General features: G+C 39.9%; 1 protein-coding gene across 2 annotated transcripts in view; it reads left to right on the forward strand.

Moving 5' to 3' along the window:
* The window catches only part of atp2a1 (ATPase sarcoplasmic/endoplasmic reticulum Ca2+ transporting 1), a 19,513-nt gene extending 16,169 nt beyond the window's left edge, over positions 1-3,344 (forward strand). For both annotated transcript variants that reach the window (XM_056609372.1, XM_056609364.1), the window contains exons 21-25: positions 497-582; positions 1,216-1,349; positions 1,669-1,786; positions 2,501-2,618; positions 3,012-3,344. In XM_056609372.1, the coding sequence (XP_056465347.1) occupies positions 497-582; positions 1,216-1,349; positions 1,669-1,786; positions 2,501-2,618; positions 3,012-3,022 (467 nt within the window). In that variant the 3' untranslated portion in view covers positions 3,023-3,344. The remainder of the gene's footprint in view (positions 1-496; positions 583-1,215; positions 1,350-1,668; positions 1,787-2,500; positions 2,619-3,011) is intronic.
* Positions 3,345-17,935: the final 14,591 nt, after the last annotated feature.

The following is a 17,935-nucleotide window of genomic DNA, read 5'->3' on the forward strand; positions in this document are numbered from 1 at the left end:
TCAGCTTACAGATTACATTTACCTTCAGGGCGGGTAGCCGAGGCTTTTATCCGCTGTTTGATCATATGAATCCTCAGTCCGTCAGCTACGAGTGAAGGAGACGCTCTGAGGATATCTTTCGGGTTGACCTCCGTATTAACCAATTGAGTTCAACCAAACGGGCCTTTCGTCCCTGATTGGTTAAGGGGAATCCATCTTGCCTGTCACCCACAGGTGCTTGAAAGACTTCCTCCTCTCCCTTATTCTCTCAACTCGTACCTACACCACTGTTACCCCCAGGACGGGGTGGGTCTCTGATTGGCTGTTGGACGTTTCCTCTGATGAGTGGTTAACCCGCCCTGTCAGATGAACTGATGAGTGGTTAACCCGCCCTGTCAGATGAACTGATGAGTGGTTAACCCGCCCTGTCAGATGAACTGATGAGTGGTTAACCACGCAGTACAACGTCACACACCGAGGAGGGATAAGGGATGGCACTAATGTTTGATCCCTGCAGGTTACGTCGGCGCGGCGACCGTTGCAGCCGCTGCCTGGTGGTTCATGTACTGTGATGAGGGACCCATGATCAGCTTCTACCAGCTGGTGAGTGGACCTACCTCACCCAGTCAGTACCCTCCACCCAGTCTGTACCCTCTACCCAGTACCCTCCACCCAGTCTGTAGTCAGTACCCTCCACCCAGTCTGTAGTCAGTACCCTCCACCCAGTCTGTAGTCAGTACCCTCCACCCAGTCTGTAGTCAGTACCCTCCACCCAGTACCCTCCACCCAGTCTGTAGTCAGTACCCTCCCCCCAGTCTGTAGTCAGAACCCTCCACCCAGTCTGTAGTCAGTACCCTCCACCCAGTCTGTAGTCAGTACCCTCCCCCCAGTCTGTAGTCAGTACCCTCCACCCAGTCTGTAGTCAGTACCCTCCACCCAGTCTGTAGTCAGTAGCCTCCACCCAGTCTGTAGTCAGTACCCTCCACCCAGTCTGTAGTCAGAACCCTCTACCCAGTACCCTCCACCCAGTCTGTGGTCAGTACCCTCCACCCAGTCTGTAGTCAGTACCCTCCGCCCAGTCTGTAGTCAGTACCCTCCACCCAGTCTGTAGTCAGTACCCTCCACCCAGTCTGTAGTCGGTACCAGTGTGATGGTTGATGGTCTGTATTGGGTACCAGTGTGATGGTTGATGGTCTGTACTCGGTACCAGTGTGATGGTTGATGGTCTGTCTCCAGTCCCACTTCATGCAGTGCAGCAATGACAACGAGGACTTTGAGGGGGTCCACTGCCACGTGTTCGAGGCCGCGCCCCCCATGACCATGGCGCTGTCCGTCTTGGTCACCATCGAGATGTGCAACGCCCTGAACAGGTCAGCGCGTCGCCATGGCGACCACACCGACAACGATAATCCAATTAACTCAAAGAAATGAATCAAATATAAATAACAATGACAGTACAAAACGTCGACATGAAATATGCCAACATGTCTTTATTAGAAAACGTAGATCTTAATGACGTTAGCATAATCCAGCAGCTGAGCAGCTGCCAGTCAGATACTTTATTGAAACTAGGGACTGTTTATCCTAGGCCTGTTATCCCAGCCCTGCCTCCATTCTGGAAGCACCGAGGCGTTGCAGTGTCGTGGTCCACACGCCCTGACCTCACCCCCTAACCCTCCTCTCCCCCAGCCTGTCGGAGAACCAGTCCCTGGTGCGCATGCCTCCCTGGAGCAACCTGTGGCTGGTGGGGGCCATGACACTCTCCATGTCCCTGCACTTCATGATCATCTACGTGGACCCCCTCCCTGTGAGTCCGCCGGACCCCTGCTCTCTCCCCGCACCCCTCAGTGCTCTCACCCTCTCTCACTCTGCCCTCTCTCCCTCTCTCTCTCTCTCTCTCTCTCTCTCTCTCTGCTCTCTCTCTCTCTCTCTCTCTCTCTCTCTCTCTCTCTCTCTCTCTCTCTCTCTCTCTCTCTCTCTCTCTCTCTCTCTCTCTCTGCCCTCTCTCTTTCTCTCTCTCTCTCTCTCTCTCTCTCTCTCTCTCACTCTGCCCTCTCTCACTCTGCTCTCTCTCACTCTCCCTTCGCTCACTCCCCTCCCTGTTCTCTCACTCTGCTCTCTCTGGTCTCACCCCCCTCCCCTCCCCCCTCCCCACCCTCCCCCCTCCCCTCAGTCCTTCTGGTGCTCTGGGTGTCGTTGCATAACCACCGTCACGAGGGGGGGGTGATGTATGAATAACGCGGGGTCAATTAGACCGGCTATTCTCTTAAAACGCCACATTGAGCATCTATGAGGTGACATTAGATAACCCGGAGTGGACCCAGAGCCTCCTCTGGTCTGGGTCTGAAGGAGCCCCAGCTCCCCTCTGGTCTGGGTCTGAAGGAGCCCCAGCTCCTCCTCTGGTCTGGGTCTGAAGGAGCCCCAGCTCCCCTCTGGTCTGGGTCTGAAGGAGCCCCAGCTCCTCCTCTGGTCTGGGTCTGAAGGAGCCCCAGCTCCCCCTCTGACGGTCTCTGCCCCCCAGATGATCTTCAAGCTGACCCACCTGAACGTGGAGCAGTGGCTCATGGTGCTGAAGCTGTCCTTCCCCGTCATCCTCCTCGACGAGGTGCTGAAGTTCGTGGCCCGGACGTCCCCCGAAGGTGAGGGTTCAACGCCAGCGGCCGCCCTGACGCGTCGCCCGCCACTCGGGGTTCAACGGCGTCTGTAACGTCGGGTCATTCACACCTCCGGCCCTCTGCCAGCGTCGGCCGGCCGGACACACACACACACACACACACACACACACACACACACACACACACACACACACACACACAGCACCGGTGGTGCAGTGTGTGTTTGTGTGTTTTCATTCATTATTGCTGATGTCAGTCGTCATTGGACATCATGAGTTCGATTTAAATATCCCAATGTAGGCGTTGCACTTGACTATTTTTAATTAATCTGGGCATAGTTGTTTTTAATATTATTTAACAACTGCTGAAGTAGGCTTACAATCACATCTCTTTGAACGTCTTTTTGTGTCTTTCCAGGGAAAGTCTAACGGCCGATCCAAGCTGTGAGAGCAGCCGAGGCCAGCAGGGGGCAGCAGAGAGCCGAGCGACAGAAGAGAGACGCGCTGTCGCTCATTCAAGGCATCACAAAAAAGAAGAAAATGTGACGTGTGAAAGATCGGTTAACGCAAAAAGCGATCAGGAGACCGACAGAAAAAATTACCTGAAAAAACAGCTAAAGTATTTTTTGTGTATGTATTGAAATCATATATAGGTGAGAGTTTAAACTATTCTGTGATTATTCTATTCTTAAAGAATAAAGCTATATATTAAAGAGTATTATATGTCCAGCTGGGTTGTGTTGTAGTTTGTAGTTGTGTGTGCTTCCCCCAATGTGGATCACGATAGAATTACCTTGCGTGGTTCATCTCCAGACTCCATGTTGTCTGGTTTCATGTTTTAAGTAGGCCTACAGCCAGACGTTTTGCTGGGGAATGTCTCAACACCAGTGGCGGCTGGCGATCAAACATGTTGGTGGGGCACAGTAATAGACAGGGGGTCTGAGGTCCCCCCATAATTGTTTTTGAATTTAATAGATTTGATTTCCTGTATTCTGGTGCATTTTGGGGATGGCTACTACATATTTACCTACTTTTCATTCAGATTCATAGCCTACATCCTGACTTGCAGGGCCTAGACAAGCTTATACTAAATATACAGACCTACTTTATGGCCATTCAACCAGCCATTGCTATTTGACCCATTGTTGTTATTCTGATATTGAGAGAAATCATGATCACAGTCCTATAGCGTCCATTTTTTGTGAGTCTCAATGTCTACTTCAAATGCAGTTAGAAATATGGGACACTTGCTTCATTTTGTTTGTATGCTACAGGCCGAAAGACTAAATTAATATGGAACTTACTTGCTCCTTTTAAGTATAACATTGCTTGGGGAGTCCAATTCCTCCACTGAAAAGGATAGAAAGTGCTTACAACTCTCTGCTAGTTAGCGATCTATCTCTTCTCTCTACAGTTGTGGTGCGCGATTGCTGCTGAGGGAGGTAGCCTATTTGATTGATTCGCTGAATTGTCCAATCATGTGGTGATAACAACAAAAAAAAAGCGATACCATTGGCCTGGGGCGCACACTGGTGCGACCCGAGGGCGGATTTTCTTGCGCCAATGAACAGCCGTCTCTGCTTGATAGACAGCAAAAAATTAGCGAGCTTACATTGACTTCAACGTGGCCGGCGCCCCTGTTTGGAGGACGGCTTTATTTCGAATGACCAATAACTAGCCTAGCCCAAATCCTTGACGTTCAGACGCATTTAAATGGTTGCTGGGCAGTGACAGGCATGTCACACAATTAATCGAGGATAAACGCTATGTGTTTTTGTTGATTTATTTCGTAATGATAATAGTTTATTAATAGTTGGCAGATATATTCAAGTGAATATTTCACGGAGAGGCGGCGCCCTAGCGCCCCATATTGACCCACCGCCAATGGGCGTGAGAGTTGCTGGTGTTGTATTTCCTCTGACAAACGGAATGAACAAAATGTTTGCAATGAGTTTCGACTTTGGATATGGATAAACGGGGATTGAAAGAAGACACGCTGTTGATTGACGGAGGGGTCGAAGAGGACGAAACAGAATAATGAATTCCTGCAGGTGGGAAGGGGCTCATCCGTGCGGGATCTTTGGCTGTTCAATGGGACTCAGCTCCCAGTTCCTCTAACGGTCTTCGATTCAAGGAAACAGGATTTATTTTTAATAAGAATACAGAAAAGTTAGGGAAAAAAAGTGTTGTAACACTGTAGTAACACTGTTGTTTTTTATTGGCCGTCATGAAAAAATATATAAAGGGGAACACTGTTGTTTTTTATTGGTCGTCATGAAAAAAACCACAAGGGGTAACACTATCGTTTTAATCAAATGAAACAAAAGGGGTAACACTGTCGTTTTTTATTGGTCGTCATGAAAAAAACATAAGGGGTAACACTGACGATATTTATCAATTAAAACATAGGGGGTAACACTGTCGTTTTTATCAAATAAAATATAAGGGGTAATACTGTCGTTTTTTATTGGTCGTCATGAAACAAAACATAAGGGAAATAATAGAAATACACACATACATTTTAATGTCATTTATATCACCTTTATTGATGATTGATTGATGTGTATTGTCATCGCCTCAGTGGTGCAGTGGAGTGCACTCTGCCTAACCCCCTGGGGACCGGGGTTAAAATCCAGTTGATGTCATCTGTTGGAAGACTCTTATCTCTATTTCATGCGAATTATAAAGTCAACTATAACCATTGTGTTGTCTTTATCCGGTGTCTTGATGGTGCATTGATAAGTTCGGAGGTTAACACTCTAAACAATTCTGGTTCGGATCCCCGCAAAAATGTAGACAGCCATATAACTGTCGTTTTTTATCGGCAGTCATGAAATAAACATAAGGGGTAACACTGTCGATATTTATCAAATAAAACATAAGGGGTAACACTGTTGTTTTCCTTTGGTCGTCATGAAAAAAAACATAGGCAAGGCAAGGCAAGGCAAGGCAAGGCAACTTTATTTATATAGCACTTTTCATACACAAGGCAGACTCAAAGTGCTTCACATATAAACATTGTTATACATTAAAAAAGAAAAGAAAACATATGCAAAGAAATGAGTAAAATAGAAAGTTAAAAAGGCTTTTTAGTAAGTAAAATTGAAAGTGAGTTAAAAAGGCATTTTAGTAAAATAAAGCTAAAGTATTTAAGATTTAGCAGAAAGCTAAAGCAAACATAAAAGTCTTCAATCTTGTTTTGAAGGTGCTCAGAGTTGGGGCAAGTCTTAAATCCTCAGGGAGTTTATTCCAGCTATTTGTTGCATAGTAACTAAATCCTGCTTTCCCATGTTTCGTGTTTACTCGGGGGATAATTAACAGATTGGTCTCAGAAGATCTTAGTGTTCTAGAAGGCTTATGTAGTGGAAGCATATCAGTTAAATATTTTGGGCCTAAACCATGTAGGGATTTATAGGTTAGCAACATGATTTTAAAATCAATTCTCTGACCTACAGGAAGCCAATGTAACGATTTAAGAATTGGTGTAATATGTTCAAATTTTTTGGTCTTTGTTAATACTCTAGCAGCAGCATTCTGAACAAGCTGAAGCTTCCTTAGAGTTTGTTTTGGGAGACCTGTAAGGAGACCATTGCAGTAATCAAGCTTACTAGTGATAAAGGCATGTACAAGTTTTTGTAAGTCTTCTGTGGACATGAGCCCTCTAAGTCTTGCTACATTTTTAAGGTGATAATATGCAGATTTTGTAACTGATTTGATGTGACTTTCGAAATGTAAATCAGAATCCATGATAACCCCTAGGTTTCTGGCTTTGATTGAGGTTTTCAGGGACAGAGAGTGAAGGTGTTGGGTTACTTTAAGCCTTTCCGTTTTAGCACCAAATACAATTATCTCTGTTTTATCCTCATTTAGCTGAAGGAAATTTCGGCACATCCAGTCTTTCACTTGCTCAATGCACTGGCACAGCAGATCTATGGGCCGATAGTCATTTGGTGATAGCGATACATAGATTTGCGTGTCATCAGCATAGCAATGATGGTCAATATTGTTATTATGCATGATTTGCCCTAGTGGGAGCATGTAGATGTTGAATAAAGAGGGCCCTAAGATCGAACCTTGTGGGACTCCACACATCACGTTGGTTGATTCTGATACAAAGTCGCCGATGGAAACAAAGTAGTTCCTATTTTGTAGGTAGGATCTGAACCAATTTAAGACTGTGCCTGAAAGCCCCACCCAGTTTTCTAACCTTTCCAAGAGTATTGTATGGTCTACAGTGTCGAATGCAGCACTGAGGTCTAGTAGCATTAGTATTGAGGTTTTGCCAGAGTCTGTGTTAAGACGGATGTCGTTTACAACTTTAATGAGGGCGGTCTCAGTGCTGTGCAGGGGTCGAAATCCTGATTGGAAGGTGTCATAACAACCAGTTGATGCCAGGAAGTGATTAAGTTGCTGGAGGACAACTTTCTCAATGATTTTACTTATGAAGGGCAGATTTGATATTGGTCTGTAGTTGTTAATAATAGAGGTATCTAGGCTCCGCTTTTTTAAAAGGGGTTTAATAACTGCAGTTTTCAGGGCTTTTGGGAAGTTGCCTGACTGGAGAGAGTTGTTAACTATCTGCAATATGTCTATTGCTAGGCAGTCAAAAACATTCTTAAAGAGGTTGGTAGGTATAGTATCAAGGCAACAGGTGGATGGCTTTAGTTGTGTAACAGTTTCCACAAGAGTTTTAGAGTCAATAACATTAAAGCATGCCATCCCTGCCACGTTACTTTTGCCTGAACAGGGTGGTAGTCCAACATTTTTGTTTGAAGTGGAGATATTGATGGCGCGTCTGATGCCTTCAATTTTATCAGTATAAAAAGCTGCAAACTCATTGCATTTCTGCGTGGAATGGAGATCAGGTGGAATTTGTGTTGGGGGGTTGGTCAGTCTGTCAACAGTTGCAAATAGGGTTTTTGCATTATTATTATTGGATTTAATGATATTGGAGAAAAATGTTTCTCTAGCACTTTTTAAGTCAGAATTGTAGGCACGGAGGCTCTCTTTGTAGATATCATGGTGAATTTGAAGTTTTGTTTTACGCCAGATGCGTTCAACCTTCCTGCATTCTTTTTTCTGTGCTGTTACAGAGGCAGCTTTTCTCCAGGGTGCCTTTTGCTTTCCAGAAATCGTTTTAACCTTATAAGGTGCAATGACATCCATGATTTTCAAAATTTTCAAATTAAAGTTTTCTACAAGATCATCAGCAGAACATGGGTTGAGAGGCGGTAGTAAGGAGATGGCCTTTCTAAAAAGTACATACGATTCTTCATTGATATACCGTTTTTTGACAGTATTTGATTTTGTCTGTATGTCGGGAATAAACGATATATTAAAGAAAACACAAAAGTGGTCAGACAAGGAAGGATCAGTCACAGAGAGATCAGAAACATTGAGGCCCTTTGTGATAAGGGAAATAATAGAAATACACACATACATTTTAATGTCATGTATATCCTCTTTATTGATGATTGATTATTGTGTATTGTCTTCGCCTCAGTGGTGCAGTGGAGTGCACTCTGCCTAACCCACTGGTGACCGCGGCTCAATTTCTGTGGAAAACACAATAGCTTTAATTTTAAACGTAATGCTATGATGTCTATTGTCATATATAACCTCAGACTTAATTAAAATACAAATCTCAGTGGGAAGTGGAGAGAGCTGTGAGCTAAACCCCTAGAGACCGGGGTTCAAGTCCGGTTTATGTCCTCATTTGGAAGACTCTTATCTTTATTTCATGCGAATTATAAAGTCAAGTATAACCTTTGTGATAATTTCATTAAGTGTCTTGATGGTGCATTGATAAGTTCGGCGGTTAACACTCTAAACAGCTCATGTTCGGATCCCCGTAAAAACGTCTATAGGGGTGCCACTGTCATTATTTACTGGTCGACATGGAAAAAAACACATGGGGTAACTGTCGTTTTTTTATCGGCCGTCATCAAATAAATATAAGGGGTAACACTGTTGATATTTATCAAATAAAACTTAGGGGGTGACACAGTTGTTTTTTATTGGTCGTCATGAAAAAAAACACAAGGGGTAACACTGTCGTTTTTTATTGGTCGTCATGAAAAAAAACATAAGGGGTAACACTGTTGTTTTTTATTGATCGTCATGAAAAAAAACATAAGGGGTAACACTGTCGTTTTTCTTTGGTCGTCATGAAAAAAACATAAGGGGTAAAACTGTTGTTTTTTATTGATCGTCTTGAAAAAAAACATAAGGGGTATCACTGTCGTTTTTTATTGGTCGTCATGAAAAAAAACATAAGGGGTAACACTGTCGTTTTTTATCGGTCGTCATGAAAAAAAACATAAGGGGTAACACCGCTGTTTTTTATTGGTCGTCATGAAAAAAAACATAAGAGGTACCACTGTTGTTTTTTATTTGTCGTCATGAAAAAAACATAAGGGGTAACACTGTTGTTTTTTCTTGTTCGTCATGAAAAAAAACATAAGGGGTATCACTGTCGTTTTTTATTGGTCGTCATGAAAAAAAACATAAGGGGTAACACTGTCGTTTTTTATTGGTCGTCATGAAAAAAAACATAAGGGGTAACACTGTCGTTTTTCTTTGGTCGTCATGAAAAAAACATAAGGGGTAACACTGTTGTTTTTTATTGATCGTCTTGAAAAAAAACATAAGGGGTAACACTGTCGTTTTTCTTTGGTCGTCATGAAAAAAACATAATGGGTAACACTGTTGTTTTTTATTGATCGTCTTGAAAAAAAACATAAGGGGTAACACTGTTGTTTTTATCGGTCGTCATGAAAAAAACATAAGGGGTAACACTGTTGTTTTTTATTGATCTTCTTGAAAAAAAACATAAGGGGTAACACTGTTGTTTTTTATCGGTCGTCATGAAAAAAAACATAAGGGGTAACACTGTCGTTTTTTATTGGTCGTCATGAAAAAAACATAAGGGGTAACACTGTTGTTTTTTCTTGTTCGTCACGAAAAAAAACATAAGGGGTATCACTGTCGTTTTTTATTGATCGTCATGAAAAAAACATAAGGGGTAACACTGTTGTTTTTTATTGATCGTCTTGAAAAAAAACATAAGCGGTAACACTGTTGTTTTTTATCGGTCGTCATGAAAAAAAACATAAGGGGTAACACTGTTGTTTTGTATTGGTCGTCATGAAAAAAACATAAGGGGTAACACTGTTGTTTTTTCTTGTTCGTCATGAAAAAAACATAAGGGGTATCACTGTTGTTTTTTATTGGTCGTCATGAAAAAAAACATAAGGGGTAACACTGTTGTTTTTTATTGGTCGTCATGAAAAAAACATAAGGGGTAACACTGTTGTTTTTTATTGATCGTCATGAAAAAAAACATAGGGGGTAACACTGTTGTTTTTCTTTGGTCGTCATGAAAAAAACATAAGGGGTAAAACTGTTGTTTTTTATTGATCGTCTTGAAAAAAAACATAAGGGGTATCACTGTCGTTTTTTATTGGTCGTCATGAAAAAAAACATAAGGGGTAACACTGTCGTTTTTTATCGGTCGTCATGAAAAAAAACATAAGGGGTAACACCGCTGTTTTTTTATTGGTCGTCATGAAAAAAAACATAAGAGGTACCACTGTTGTTTTTTATTGGTCGTCATGAAAAAAACATAAGGGGTAACACTGTTGTTTTTTCTTGTTCGTCATGAAAAAAAACATAAGGGGTATCACTGTCGTTTTTTATTGGTCGTCATGAAAAAAAACATAAGGGGTAACACTGTCGTTTTTTATTGGTCGTCATGAAAAAAAACATAAGGGGTAACACTGTTGTTTTTTATTGATCGTCATGAAAAAAAACATAAGGGGTAACACCGTCGTTTTTCTTTGGTCGTCATGAAAAAAACATAAGGGGTAACACTGTTGTTTTTTATTGATCGTCTTGAAAAAAACATAAGGGGTAACACTGTCGTTTTTATTGGTCGTCATGAAAAAAAACATAAGGGGTAACACTGTTGTTTTTTATTTGTCGTCATGAAAAAAACATAAGGGGTAACACTGTTGTTTTTTATTGGTCGTCATGAAAAAAAACATAAGGGGTAACACTGTCGTTTTTTATTGGTCGTCATGAAAAAAAACATAAGGGGTAACACTGTTGTTTTTTATTGGTCGTCATGAAAAAAAACATAAGGGGTAACACTGTCGTTTTTTATTGGTCGTCATGAAAAAAAACATAAGGGGTAACACTGTTGTTTTTTATTGTTCGTCATGAAAAAAACATAAGGGGTAACACTGTTGTTTTTTATTGGTCGTCATGAAAAAAAACATAAGGGGTAACACTGTCGTTTTTCTTTGGTCGTCATGAAAAAAAACAGTAAGGGGTAACACTGCTGTTTTTTTATTGGTCGTCATGAAAGAAAACATAAGGGGTAACACTGTCGTTTTTCTATGGTCGTCATGAAAAAAAACATAAGGGGTATCACTGTTGTTTTTTATTGATCGTCATGAAAAAAAACATAAGTGGTAACACTGTCGTTTTTTATTGGTCGTCATGAAAAAAACATAAGGGGTAACACTGTCGTTTTTTATTGGTCGTCATGAAAAAAAACATAAGGGGTAACACTGTTGTTTTTTATTGTTCGTCATGAAAAAAACATAAGGGGTAACACTGTTGTTTTTTTATTGGTTGTGATGAAGAAAAACATAAGTGGTAACATTGTTGTTTTTTATTGTTCGTCATGAAAAAAAACATAAGGGGTATCACTGTTGTTTTTTATTGATCGTCATGAAAAAAAAACATAAGGGGTAACACTGTCGTTTTTTATTGGTCGTCATGAAAAAAAACATAAGGGGTAACACTGTTGTTTTTTATTGTTCGTCATGAAAAACACATAAGGGGTAACACTGTCGTTTTTCTTTGGTCGTCATGAAAAAAACATAAGGGGTAACATTGTCGTTTTTCTTTGGTCGTCATGAAAAAAAACATAAGGGGTAACACTGCTGTTTTTTTATTGGTCGTCATGAAAAAAAACATAAGGGGTACCTCTGTTGTTTTTTATTGGTCGTCATGAAAAAAACATAAGGGGTAACACTGTTGTTTTTTATTGATCGTCATGAAAAAAAACATAAGGGGTATCACTGTTGTTTTTTATTGATCATCATGAAAAAAAAACATAAGGGGTAACACTGTCGTTTTTTATTGGTCGTCATGAAAAAAACCATAAGGGGTAACACTGTTGTTTTTTATTGTTCTTCATGAAAAACACATAAGGGGTAACACTGTCGTTTTTCTTTGGTCGTCATGAAAAAAACATAAGGGGTAACACTGTTGTTTTTTATTGATCGTCTTGAAAAAAAACATAAGGGGTAACAATGTTGTTTTTTATTGGTCGTCATGAAAAAAAACATAAGGGGTAACACTGTTGTTTTTTATTGATCGTCATGAAAAAAAACATAAGGGGTAACACTGTCATTTTTTATTGGTCGTCATGAAAAAAAACATAAGGGGTAACACTGTTGTTTTTTATTGGTCGTCATGAAAAAAAACATAAGGGGTAACACTGTTGTTTTTTATTGTTCGTCATGAAAAAAACATAAGGGGTAACACTGTTGTTTTTTTATTGGTCGTCATGAAAAAAACATAGGGGGTAACACTGTCGTTTTTCTTTGGTCGTCATGAAAAAAAACATAAGGGGTAACACTGCTGTTTTTTTATTGGTCGTCATGAAAGAAAACATAAGGGGTAACACTGTCGTTTTTCTATGGTCGTCATCAAAAAAACATAAGGGGTATCACTGTTGTTTTTTATTGATCGTCATGAAAAAAAACATAAGGGTTAACACTGTCGTTTTTTATTGGTCGTCATGAAAAAAAACATAAGGGGTAACACTGTCGTTTTTTATTGGTCGTCATGAAAAAAACATAAGGGGTAACACTGTTGTTTTTTATTGTTCGTCATGAAAAAAACATAAGGGGTAACACTGTTGTTTTTTTATTGGTTGTGATGAAGAAAAACATAAGGGGTAACATTGTTGTTTTTTATTGTTCGTCATGAAAAAAAACATAAGGGGTACCTCTGTTGTTTTTTATTGGTCGTCATGAAAAAAAAATAAGGGGTAACACAGTTGTTTTTTATTGATCGTCATGAAAAAAAACATAAGGGGTATCACTGTTGTTTTTTATTGATCGTCATGAAAAAAAAACATAAGGGGTAACACTGTCGTTTTTTATTGGTCGTCATGAAAAAAAACATAAGGGGTAACACTGTTGTTTTTTATTGTTCGTCATGAAAAACACATAAGGGGTAACACTGTCGTTTTTCTTTGGTCGTCATGAAAAAAACATAAGGGGTAACACTGTTGTTTTTTATTGATCGTCTTGAAAAAAAACATAAGGGGTAACAATGTTGTTTTTTATTGGTCGTCATGAAAAAAAACATAAGGGGTAACACTGTTGTTTTTTATTGATCGTCATGAAAAAAAACATAAGGGGTAACACTGTCATTTTTTATTGGTCGTCATGAAAAAAAACATAAGGGGTAACACTGTTGTTTTTTATTGGTCGTCATGAAAAAAAACATAAGGGGTAACACTGTTGTTTTTTATTGTTCGTCATGAAAAAAACATAAGGGGTAACACTGTTGTTTTTTTATTGGTCGTCATGAAAAAAAACATAAGGGGTAACACTGTCGTTTTTCTTTGGTCGTCATGAAAAAAAACATAAGGGGTAACACTGCTGTTTTTTTATTGGTCGTCATGAAAGAAAACATAAGGGGTAACACTGTCGTTTTTCTATGGTCGTCATCAAAAAAACATAAGGGGTATCACTGTTGTTTTTTATTGATCGTCATGAAAAAAAACATAAGGGTTAACACTGTCGTTTTTTATTGGTCGTCATGAAAAAAAACATAAGGGGTAACACTGTCGTTTTTTATTGGTCGTCATGAAAAAAAACATAAGGGGTAACACTGTTGTTTTTTATTGTTCGTCATGAAAAAAACATAAGGGGTAACACTGTTGTTTTTTATTGGTTGTGATGAAGAAAAACATAAGGGGTAACATTGTTGTTTTTTATTGTTCGTCATGAAAAAAAACATAAGGGGTACCTCTGTTGTTTTTTATTGGTCGTCATGAAAAAAACTGTTGTTTTTTATTGATCGTCATGAAAAAAAACATAAGGGGTATCACTGTTGTTTTTTATTGATCGTCATGAAAAACACATAAGGGGTAACACTGTCGTTTTTCTTTGGTCGTCATGAAAAAAACATAAGGGGTAACACTGTTGTTTTTTATTGATCGTCTTGAAAAAAAACATAAGGGGTAACACTGTCGTTTTTTATTGGTCGTCATGAAAAAAAACATAAGGGGTAACACTGTCGTTTTTTATTGGTCGTCATGAAAAAAAACATAAGGGGTAACACTGTCGTTTTTCTTTGGTCGTCATGAAAAAAAACATAAGGGGTAACACTGCTGTTTTTTTATTGGTCGTCATGAAAGAAAACATAAGGGGTAACACTGTCGTTTTTCTATGGTCGTCATCAAAAAAACATAAGGGGTAACACTGTTGTTTTTTATTGTTCGTCATGAAAAACACATAAGGGGTAACACTGTCGTTTTTCTTTGGTCGTCATGAAAAAAACATAAGGGGTAACACTGTTGTTTTTTATTGATCGTCTTGAAAAAAAACATAAGGGGTAACAATGTTGTTTTTTATTGGTCGTCATGAAAAAAAACATATGGGGTAACACTGTTGTTTTTTATTGATCGTCATGAAAAAAAACATAAGGGGTAACACTGTCATTTTTTATTGGTCGTCATGAAAAAAAACGTAAGGGGTAACACTGTTGTTTTTTATTGGTCATCATGAAAAAAAACATAAGGGGTAACACTGTTGTTTTTTATTGTTCGTCATGAAAAAAACATAAGGGGTAACACTGTTGTTTTTTTATTGGTGGTCATGAAAAAAAACATAAGGGGTAACACTGTCGTTTTTCTTTGGTCGTCATGAAAAAAAACATAAGGGGTAACACTGCTGTTTTTTATTGGTCGTCATGAAAGAAAACATAAGGGGTAACACTGTCGTTTTTCTATGGTCGTCATCAAAAAAACATAAGGGGTATCAATGTTGTTTTTTATTGATCGTCATGAAAAAAAACATAAGGGTTAACACTGTCGTTTTTTATTGGTCGTCATGAAAAAAAACATTAGGGGTAACACTGTCGTTTTTTATTGGTCGTCATGAAAAAAAACATAAGGGGTAACACTGTTGTTTTTTATTGTTCGTCAAGAAAAAACATAAGGGGTAACACTGTTGTTTTTTTATTGGTCGTGATGAAGAAAAACATAAGGGGTAACATTGTTGTTTTTTATTGTTCGTCATGAAAAAAAACATAAGGGGTATCACTGTTGTTTTTTATTGATCGTCATGAAAAAAAAAACATAAGGGGTAACACTGTCGTTTTTTATTGGTCGTCATGAAAAAAAACATAAGGGGTAACACTGTTGTTTTTATTGTTCGTCATGAAAAACACATAAGGGGTAACACTGTCGTTTTTCTTTGGTCGTCATGAAAAAAACATAAGGGGTAACACTGTTGTTTTTTATTGATCGTCTTGAAAAAAAACATAAGGGGTAACACTGTCGTTTTTTATTGGTCGTCATGAAAAAAAACATAAGGGGTAACGCTGCTGTTTTTTTATTGGTCGTCATGAAAGAAAACATAAGGGGTAACACTGTCGTTTTTCTATGGTCGTCATCAAAAAAACATAAGGGGTATCACTGTTGTTTTTTATTGATCGTCATGAAAAAAAACATAAGGGTTAACACTGTCGTTTTTTATTGGTCGTCATGAAAAAAAACATAAGGGGTAACACTGTCGTTTTTTATTGGTCGTCATGAAAAAAAACATAAGGGGTAACACTGTTGTTTTTTATTGTTCGTCATGAAAAAAACATAAGGGGTAACACTGTTGTTTTTTTATTGGTCGTGATGAAGAAAAACATAAGGGGTAACATTGTTGTTTTTTATTGTTCGTCATGAAAAAAAACATAAGGGGTATCACTGTTGTTTTTTATTGATCGTCATGAAAAAAAAAACATAAGGGGTAACACTGTCGTTTTTTATTGGTCGTCATGAAAAAAAACATAAGGGTTAACACTGTTGTTTTTTATTGTTCGTCATGAAAAACACATAAGGGGTAACACTGTCGTTTTTCTTTGGTCGTCATGAAAAAAAACATAAGGGGTAACACTGTTGTTTTTTATTGATCGTCTTGAAAAAAAACATAAGGGGTAACACTGTCGTTTTTTATTGGTCGTCATGAAAAAAAACATAAGGGGTAACACTGTCGTTTTTTATTGGTCGTCATGAAAAAAACATAAGGGGTAACACTGTTGTTTTTTATTGTTCGTCTTGTAAAAAAACATAAGGGGTATCACTGTTGTTTTTTATTGGTCGTCATGAAAAAAAACATAAGGGGTAACACTGTCGTTTTTATCAAATGAAACGTAAAGGGTAACACTGTCGTTTTTTATCTGTCGTCATGAAAAACCCATAAGGGGTGACATTGTCGAAATGTATCGAATAAAACATGTTAGAACCATAGAACTCTTGCTAAGTTTTAGTAGGGCACATAATTGTATAGTGATGTAAGTAAAGTTCCCCCCCCCCTTCCCTTCGAATTTTAAAATCCCTTCGAATTTTTAAAATGTTTTTACTTGTAGGCCTAAACCCGGAAGAAATCCATCGTTTTCACTTTCAACAACCAATGATTATATCACTGTTGTTTTTTATTGATCGTCATGAAAAAAAACATAAGGGTTAACACTGTCGTTTTTTATTGGTCGTCGTGAAAAAAACATAAGGGGTAACACTGTTGTTTTTTTATTGGTCGTCATGAAAAAAAACATAAGTGGTAACACTGTCGTTTTTCTTTGGTCGTCATGAAAAAAACATAAGGGGTAACACTGTTGTTTTTTATTGATCGTCTTGAAAAAAAACATAAGGGGTAACACTGTTTTTTATTGGTCGTCATGAAAAAAAACATAAGGGGTAACACTGTCGTTTTTATCAAATGAAACGTAAAGGGTTACACTGTCGTTTTTTATCTGTCGTCATGAAAAACCCATAAGGGGTGACATTGTCGAAATGTATCGAATAAAACATGTTAGAACCATAGACCTCTTGCTAAGTTTTAGTAGGGCACATAATTGTATAGTGATGTAAGTAAAGTTCCCCCCCCCCTTCCCTTCGAATTTTTAAAATCCCTTCGAATTTTTAAAATGTTTTTACTTGTAGGCCTAAACCCGGAAGAAATCCATCGTTTTCACTTTCAACAACCAATGATTAGACACCAAGTGTACCATTGATTTTATTGGGGTACCATTTTGGACCTTTGGATGACAGCAAAATCAGTGGAGGACATGGAGCTGAGAGGAGGATGGAGCAGTGCTCAGCCTGTCCGCCCCTAGCGGCTCCGGTCTGCTAGCGGCGGCGGTGGAGGTCATGGAGCTGAGAGGAGGACGGAGCAGTGCTCAGCCTGTCCGCCCCTAGCGGCTCCGGTCTGCTAGCGGCGGTGGCTGGCAGCAGTCGGCGCGAGGTCCACCAAGACCTGCACCGTGTGGGCCAACCGACCCAAGCCCTCGTCCTCGGTGATCAACTGGGCGGCACAGATGGATTCCTGGTGGAGGAAAGGAAAAGGGTGAGGGACTGCATATCGCCGTCTTTTAATGTAAGTTGCTTTCATTAGAGCCGTGCAACATGCAGTCACGGGGACACAAGACGTACGCTAACGAAATGGAAAGATGTGCAAGGAAAGTGCGCAACTTATGCCGCTTTTCCACCGCACATGTAGCTCGACTCGACACGACACGACTCGACACGACTCGACACGGTAGCAGCGCGGGTGCTTTTCCACCGCAAATAGTACCTCCGGGACGTGGGCGGGGTCGTCTGCGCGAAAGGGCCGTGACGTATTTTTGTACGCGACGCAAACAACACCTACGTAACCCACACATGGACAGAACCCACATAACAACAATGGAGAACATCGATGCGATGGTATTCGTGTTCGTATTATTAGCTGGCATGTTGAAGAAGTGGAATATGTTGGCTGCGGCGCTACTATGGCTGTTCTATCGTTACCAGCATGGTTGCCATGTCGCTCTCGTGACTTCGTCACACTCTCTGGCCAATCAGTGGCCGGCCGTCTGCCGACGTCACCTTTTAGCATCGGCTCAGCCGCTTGGAACCTAGAGCGAGGCGGTACTAGAAAAAGCAGCCACTTGAGGTACTAGATCGCGGTGGAAACGCAAAAAAGGCGAGCTGAGTCGAGTCGAGTCGTGTCGAGCTGGTACCATGCAGTGGAAAAGCGGCATTACATGGAAAGCCAAATA

The sequence above is a fragment of the Gadus chalcogrammus genome, chromosome 2 (assembly GCF_026213295.1).
Source record: "Gadus chalcogrammus isolate NIFS_2021 chromosome 2, NIFS_Gcha_1.0, whole genome shotgun sequence".
Taxonomy (NCBI): Eukaryota; Metazoa; Chordata; class Actinopteri; order Gadiformes; family Gadidae; genus Gadus; species Gadus chalcogrammus.